Raw genomic sequence first — 8498 nt, 5'->3', positions numbered from 1 at the left:
TTAAATCCCTTTGTCCTTGCCTTTTGCTATAATCAATATAATTTCATCCATTCATTCTTAACTGGTGGAATTACCAGAATTCCAAGCAGTTCTATTCTTCCTCCCAAATTATGTTTAAATTCATTATCTCTCAATGTAATTTTCAGTTAGAAAAAAAAAAAGAAAAATATCCTTAAAAGAGAACAAGTCAGGCTGTTGGATGTTATCCAGTGATGAGAACTGTGAAGATTTTTGGTCATCTCAAACCCAGCCAATTAACAGGTTACAGTGACAAGCCAACCAAATACTTTGAGAAATTATCTATTTACCCTTTAGTTTGAGGTCCACTTTGTGTCGCAGCCAGGGATAAACACCATAGTTGGACATATCTTCAGGAATGGGGTTATTATCTATCCAGCCATCACATGCAAATCGATAGAAGTTCTCACATGGATCTACAGATTGATTTATCTTGCTCAGGATGCTAGCAGCTGTAAAAAAGACACCGCATAGATTTTGTGGACCACTTTTCCGTAAATAGAGAATTAGACAGGGCTACAGTCCAGAAATTATGATTAATGAGAAACAAACAAACAAACAAAAAAGACAAAATATCTGCAATGAATCTTCTTGAGACACATACAGCAATGATGACTGAACTTAGCACTACATGAACATGAGCTGCTGGAGCCAGACACTTGAAGACAGGCTCTCCACTGTTGCCATGATAGAATTAATTGCCTGAGGAATGTAGTAGTGATACATACTAAGTCGATTGTGATTAGCATTTCAGTAACTACGCAGTGTTTACCTCTAGTTCAATACTGCACCAGAAAACAAATCAAATTCTGATCTACCATTCATTGGAAAAGATTTTCAGCATTTTCAGCTCCATTTTGTGACTGCTTCCTTACCAGTTACTATTGTCAGTGAAAGAGGGGTGGTAAGAAAGAGATCAGTCTGACAAGCCCAAGACTCAGTAGCTTGTCAGTCCATAATCATAAAATCATAGAATAGTTTGGCTCGGAAGGAACCCTTAAAGGTCACCTAGTCCAACCTTCTGCCAAAAGCAGGGACATCATCAACTAGACCAAGTTGCTCAGAGTCCCTGATCCAATCTGACCTTGAACACCTCCAGAATGGGGCATTGACAACTTTTCTGAGTGATTTGTGCCAGTGTTTCACCACCCTCATCATAAAAATTTTCTTCCATATAACTAGTCTGAATCTACCCTCTTTTTATATAAAATCATATAAAGTGTGTGCCAGATCTGGTACAAAAGCATCTCTGTGCTTAACAATACACTTGCTAGTTTTCTGATAACTGGAAAGGAAGCAACAAAATATTCCTGAAGGTCTAGTCGCTCAACATTTTGTTTCCTAAAAAAAAAAAGAAAAGTAACCCCTATGGGAAACTTTGAGTCAACCTAGTTAGACTACTATTAGACCAAATTAAAACACGAATTTTAATTGTACAAAATAAACAAAACAGAAGCAACTTGAGCAGTGACTTTCTAAAAAGTTTGGGATTGTCATTCTTTCTCCCTCATTAATTGAGCTTTCTGAGTAAACTGTATAATGGGAAAAAATTAAATGGTACAAATATCTCATTAACATACTATAATCATGATATAATTGAGAAGATAAAATTGCTGCTTACCAGCTTCAATGCATTCTGCAGTCAAACAGTACTGTTGCTTCGGATGAAACTTTATAAGACCTTGGCTAACTGCAAAATGGAAAACCATAATGAGATCATTTGCAATGAATTTTGACAGCTGCAGCCAAGTGTTGTACACTCAATCATTCCAATATCAGTGTAGCCTCTGGCCCCAGTGCCTCTCTGACTGCACTGATTTAGAGCACTTAGAATGTATATTAAGTAAATATTTATAATATATATTATGTAAATACTGCAGCTTGTACAAATAACTTTCCCCTCCTAGTCCTGCTTTCTCCTTGCCCCTCTTTGCTCCCAGGCAGCACAGAGGAAGGGCTGTCTGTGCACAGTGCCTGGAGTAGCTTCACTTCAGCCCTACTCACTGGCAGTGAGCACCACCACATACAAACTATTCAGCATTGTTATCATCCTCCAGAGCTGGGAAACACAGGAGAACAGGATGGCTAGGCTTAGAAGGGGCCTTAAAGATCCTCTAATTCCAATGCTCTGCCATGGGCAGGGACCTTCCACAGGACCAGGCTGCACCTTCCATGGCTGGAAATGCAACCTGGAGAGGTCTCCCCACCCTCTGCAGGGTTTCCAGAGCTCCCCTGAGCTGTGCTGCCCACACTGCCCTGCAGCAGCACTGCACTGCCCAGCACAACCCAGCACCAACAGGACCCTCCCAGGGTCTCCTCATTCCAGCCTGGAACAGAGCAGATTGCAATGGGCACAAGGATAGCTGCGCTTCATACGGCACAACCCAGGTTCTGTCTGAATTGTCTCCCAAAAGTATTGTAATTGCATTTGCTTCCAATAGCCTTGCTGAGAAGAACTATGAAATTGTCAGTTAATTTTGCTCATCTTTTAAAAACATGTATTACAACTGCCACTGAAATTTAAGCACAGGAATTGCTAATTTCAGACACTGCTCTCAGGCAGCAAATATGCAGATAATTAATACTTGGGTTTAGGAAGGGAGAATCCCAAGGGATAGGTGAAATAGTTCTCACTAGATGTGCTCAGTAGGCATAAAGAAATGTCTCATTATATCCATTATCTTAATAACAGTACATGGCAAAAACAAAAAAAGCAAATAACACTGAACGAAAAACCCGACAATGGAATATATCATGGTACCATAGCTTTAACAGTGTTGATAGCTCTAAAGCAATTTCTGCTGTAATTATATGTTGTTTTAAAGTGATAGAAAAATGTGAAATTTCATTTCAGCCCAGGAAAATTTTTTTGCAAAGCGTCCTAAAGCTAGAATTGAATATAAAGCTGTTTCCTCTTTTCCAGTCTCATAGTTTTAATGGCAATTAATGACAGAAATAGCTGGATTTCAATCCAAGTTTGTCAAAAAATGGGAATGTAAAACTATTTCTGGACAGCTTTTCCAAAGCTTTCATTGGTTTAGTGAAACACAACACCTCAAACACCTCTGTCAATTAGCCAAGAAATACACAAGATTCTGAGGCATACAAAGGTTGTAATTGGAATACTGAAAACCAGGAGAAAACAGAGAAGTGGAGATCTCCAGAATATGATTTTGAGCCACTCCAAAGACGAACTACAAATAATAGATACTGTCCCTTCTAATTAAGTGTTGCACTCCTCCCAACTCACCTTTTTCCCTGATTAGAATTTAGTCCTTTAGAATCCATCCAGGTGTTGAATGCTTGCTAGACTTTTTTCTTAACAAAGCAGAGAAAGAAGGGAAAAGCCCAGACATAATTTCATGCTTAATCTGAGGCAGCCCTTGTGCTTTTGATACTTCTAAACAAACACAAAACACCATTTTAACTGGGAAACCTACAATTTTATCATTAGAATAAATTTTTGGTAGTAATATTTCCATTTTAAATAACAGCTAATTTTGACAGAAAAAAAAACTTTGCACAGTTTTTTCCTCTTGTGTTATTGTTAAAATAACTAATCACAACATTATTACTTAGAGTCATGGTTATAACCCACAGCATCCTAGCTTCCTCCCTGATAATCCTGTTTCCAGATTCTTAAGCAAATACACTCCACAACTGAGTTTAAAAAAATAAATCTATAAGGGGAAAGGAAAACAATACAAATGCACAGATGCAAATAATGTTCCTGTGATCTGAGCAGCCTAAAGGACTACCAAGTCTGTAGAAGAGGCTCTCAAATTGAGATGCAAAGCTGCCTGACTTCTCACCCAAGGGCACTGGAGAGCAATCTGCTTCCTCCAAGGCCCCTGTCCTGCCACAGCCCCCACTCCTGCCAGAGTGCCACAGGCAGGGCCCCAGCAATGCTCCCCACTGGAGTCACAGTGAGCTCACAGCCAGCACGAGCAAGGAACAGTTATAACAATACCTGATTCTCCCGCATCCTCCTCAGGCTTGTAGGAACTATGAGAAGAAGAAAGCAGGAGAAAGCTACCTTTCACTCCTCAGGCTGGAAAATTAATTTGAGGTGTACCAGAAACAATAAGTTTTGCAGATGAAATGAAAACTGACGAAAAAAGAACATCTTGAGGTGCCTGAAATGTTTCATATGGACAGAAAAAATGATGTCCATTTCTACAGTTAAGTAAAACTTAAAAAACAAAATAGCTCAAACTTACAAACAAACCCATGTCACGATGAAGTGTGGAAACATCTAATTGAAAAAATGTTAAACCAAAACAATTTAACTTTTTTCCCTTGGTTCTTTAGGTTGAAAATTTCAGACCATTTCCAAAGAAATCCTAAAAGCATTTTGGCTGACCCAATGCCAGCATTTTTATTTTCTTAGCAGTTATGCCAATGAAAATTTTGATATTGAATCGCTGCCTACAGAACATGCCACAGGCACACTTGGAAAACTCTCTGCAAGAATTAATATATTTGCTTGAATTTTCACACCTGGCCTATGGATAAAGCAGTTCTATCTCTGAGAAGCTGTAGTGGCAAATGTCAATTCCTTTTGTTGCTCTAAGCAATAAACAAACAAATCTAGAGCAGGCAAAAAGAAATAAAATCTCTCCATTATTACTCCCTGGTGTTTATACTGCATTCTTTAAGGGAAAAACTTTTTCTTTTATCTAGAAATTTGGAGATTCAAACTCACTCATGGTTATAAAAAGTTAACTTGAATGGGATCACTAACACAGAAGTTATTTTCCTGCAAATGTTGCAGAAATTGCTCTAGAGCAGAAAAGCTCTAACCAAGAGTGAGCCTGGTGCTTTAAATATTCTATAGAAAACCTGACATCGTTTTGTGGCTATAAACAAAGCAGACCTTTCAAACAAGATCATAAAGGATTGGATGAAAGAAAAAGATACACTTAGAGGCAAGGCTTCCACCCATCTAGGGAAATCTGTGTTGGTCTAAAGAAACAAAAAGTTGGGCAGAATTGTTCCAAAAGAGGAACCAACTCTGCAAAGTTCTTACAGGATAAAACACAGCTTCATCTTTGGTTGGAGTTTCTGGGCATATTTATACTTCTACACATAATTTCAGAAGTGTAGGCATATGCTTTCAAGTTATGCTAACAAAACCAATCTACAGGTAATTCCAAATCTGGGAGAGGAAAAACCATTTCCTTCTCTGTTGCATCTAGTTACAGCTTATATATCTAACAAAAATATTTCGATTTCATCCTAGATGCACTCTTTATGACTTTTGTAAAGGCAACTTTGCAATTAATTGTAGAAGAACAGAAAGATCTAAAAAATGTGCACACATATGCACCATTGAAGATTTCTACAGGGGTTTTAGTCAAGCCCTAAATGAAAACCAAATGAAGGAAAATCCAAAAAGTTTCCATAAAATGCATGCACTACACAGATTCATTTTCAGGAAACAGAGAATATTATTCCACATCAGTCACAACCACTGAATCCGTAATCAGCATATTCTCACCTGCTTCTCTCTGTCCTGTGGAAGAACCCAAGTCTGGTCAGAACACATTCAACTGAGTATCAAAATTTAAATTCAGCATTCAAAACATTACATGAGTTCCCATTGCATCTCCCAGCTCTAGCATTCCCACTACAAGAACTCCTTTACTGACACATATCCCCTCCAGGATGAATATAAAAAGTGGGGGGGAAGAAAAAGAGATTTCGATTTTCACCAAAAGACATCATGAGACACAAACACGAGCACCCAGCAGGCAGGCTGGAGGTTGTGCTCAGGTTAGTGTCAAGGCTTTCACTTACCCAAGAAAAGAGCGGTGCCAAGCACAACAGTGCCGCTCACAAAGACACCGAGGGCGATCCGAGTGGCTTTGCTGCCTGCTCCCCTGGCCTCGGGGACTGTCTCTCCTTCCATCTGGACAGCTTGGGAGGTGCTTGCTCTCTCAGAAGTCTGGTTTTCCCCTGCTGCTGTTGTGTCAGTGTTTCAACTGTTCACAAACTGTGCCCATGTGCTCTCCTCCTCCTCCTCTTCTCTCCTATTTAAAACTCCAGGTTTCTGTCATGAACCATTTCCTAGGCACTTCCTGCTCTCTCCCTCTCAAAGCAAAATCACATGTAGAATAGTAGCTGTCTCCTACGTTGTGCTCTGCCCAGGAGGAGGAAAGGCAAGCAGTGGCCACAGTTAATGCAGCCCTTGCTGCCTGTAGAGCCTGTGAGAGCCAAGCGCTCAGCAGTCCCCCTTATCAGGGGTTCCCAACACGAGCATTTCACAACGTCGCTGAACAGATGTTTTAACTATTCAAAGGGCTGCATACCCTCTCCAATCAAAGCAGGATTGCTGACAACTTCTACAAACACAAGTCTGATGGAAGGTTTTATTTTTTTCTCTTTGCACGTATTTAAAAAGACTAATTATCTGCTGACTAAAGTTTTCTCCTTTTAAACCATTGCTGCTGCATCATTTGGCTTCAGAAGAGGTACCCACTCAGCAGGCAAATCCCTTTTTAAAGCTTCCTAAGAACACTTAGAATATCATGTAGCATTTTATTTCGGGAATTTGGTATGTGACACTGTGTGCCAAAAATCACAGTCAAGCAGCACAAAGCAGTAATCAGCCAACCTACAGAGAAGTCCTGCTCTAAAAGCTAGATCTGTTTTTTTCTAGGCAAGATATTTCAGTCCTTGCTGGTACACAACACATTTTAAGAGACGATCCTATGCTTCCAAGTCAAGTACTACTATGAGCTTAGTGGAAAACTATCTATTTGGCACTTTAAGATGATGGGGGATTAAAAAAACCAACTTATTTATATTTCTCAGTGGAGTAGACATGGTAGTCCCCTCCATGTAGCAAACATTCTCCATTCATCAAGTAAAAAAATAGCCATTTCAGGGTGAATTCTCTGAGCTGAGTGTGACATTTAGCCCTCTGAGGAGCTCTTGCTTTCTCAAGAGCTGGACTCTCATACAAAGCATAAGGATGCAGGGAGAGGCAGAATCATGCTCATGCTCTCAACAACAGTTTATGTTACTGAGTTACTTACTTTCATGGGGACTTAAAAGTCCTTATCTCAGCCCCCAACCATCCTGATAAAAAGTTGCACAAGTAGAGAGAGAAGACATACATGTGTCACAAAATGTGTGTAATGGCAGTTATCAGCTTGGAGACTGAAACCTTTTACCATGTGAGTACCTGCACACAAGCTGTCCTGGATGTCACACAGACATAAAGCCCACTCTAGCTAGAAGAAGACTTAGAGTTTGAAGGTCCTGAAATCCAAACTTCTCATCCCCCTCTACTGCCTTGTTGGTGTCCTGCAAACAAAATGCCCTCAGTTCTTATTCCCGTCCCTCTTCACCAGGAAGCTCCAAGAGGGCATTCCCATCTCTGCTTGATGCAGAACAGGAAAAAAACATTTGCTCCTTTTCACCTGCCTGTTGTCCCACATATAACCCATGATTTTGACATCCATTTGCTGAGGCAGGAGAGGGAAATGCTGCTGCAGAACCAGGAGGACCACATGCCTCCCACTATAAAAATTCCCAGTCATGTGTGAATGACTCCATGGGTGTGAGCAAATACCTGGTTATAAGAAATACTCAGCACAAGACTGTTACCAGCACAGGTTTGGGAAGGTATTTTTGTGACATTGGTGCAATTGAGTCCTCATATCAGAAACCACTATGATCTCAAAGGGGCTGCCAAAAGGGCAGGGTATTGACAGAAAATGCATGGACACCATGTGATCTCAACACTTAATTCACTCTATCCATGACCTGAACACTGAGTAAATCTCAGAAGGACCTTTTGACAAGTATTTGCTGTTGGCTACCTGATGGTTTTTCTACTGAACCCCAACACTACAAGTGCTGAGCTATTAGACCTATTCATACTGTCAGCTTTATGTCCCCCTAACCAACACTGAATTATCATATGCTTATTCAATTCCCCCAGAATTTTTAAATTTCAGCTTCTTCCCCCTTGAGAAGTACTTATATGTACTGAACATCATGCTCTGTCAGTGTTTCACTAGCAGGATTTTGCTTTCATCAATTGTTGCACATAGGAAAAGCCTTATAAAATAAGGGCCTTGTTACCCTTGTAAAATCATGGCTCAGGCCTGCTACTTAGGCTAAGTAGAAGGGACTATGGGAGAGTGACTCAGCTGGAATAGGGGTAGAGAGATGTGAGAGATGTGAAAGATGTGCTGTGTGACTGTTGCATGTCCACATCGTGCTGCACAGTGGTTGGCTGACTTGGGCTTGTTGTGCCTTAAAATTAGGTAAACTGATAAATGGCTAACTGCTTAAAAAGGCCTGGTTTTTGCAATAAAGCAGCTCTCCTTTGCTCTGCCTTGGGACTCGGCATCACTCTGCATCGTCACAATTGAGCTCTTTCTAGGACAACATCAAGCCAGAAATTAAGAACAGCTTTCAACAGACAAAGCAGCAACCTGTTATTTCTCTTTGGAAATCTGTGTCAG

The 8498-nt window shown here is 40.2% G+C and overlaps 1 protein-coding gene across 1 annotated transcript in view; it reads right to left on the bottom strand.

Moving 5' to 3' along the window:
• PHEX (phosphate regulating endopeptidase homolog X-linked) overlaps window positions 1-6493 on the bottom strand; it is a 101812-nt gene extending 95319 nt beyond the window's left edge. Inside the window, exons 1-3 of the mRNA XM_005424887.2 lie at window positions 5818-6493; window positions 1640-1708; window positions 309-470 (exon numbers count right to left, since the gene is read on the bottom strand). Of these exons, the coding sequence (XP_005424944.1) occupies window positions 309-470; window positions 1640-1708; window positions 5818-5929 (343 nt within the window). The 5' untranslated portion in view covers window positions 5930-6493. The remainder of the gene's footprint in view (window positions 1-308; window positions 471-1639; window positions 1709-5817) is intronic.
• Between the last annotated feature and the right edge of the window lie 2005 nt (window positions 6494-8498).

Source organism: Geospiza fortis, unplaced genomic scaffold (assembly GCF_000277835.1).
Source record: "Geospiza fortis unplaced genomic scaffold, GeoFor_1.0 scaffold161, whole genome shotgun sequence".
NCBI classification, from domain to species: Eukaryota; Metazoa; Chordata; class Aves; order Passeriformes; family Thraupidae; genus Geospiza; species Geospiza fortis.
Note: the sequence above shows the minus strand (reverse complement) of the source record. Positions and strands in the feature narration are given on the sequence as shown.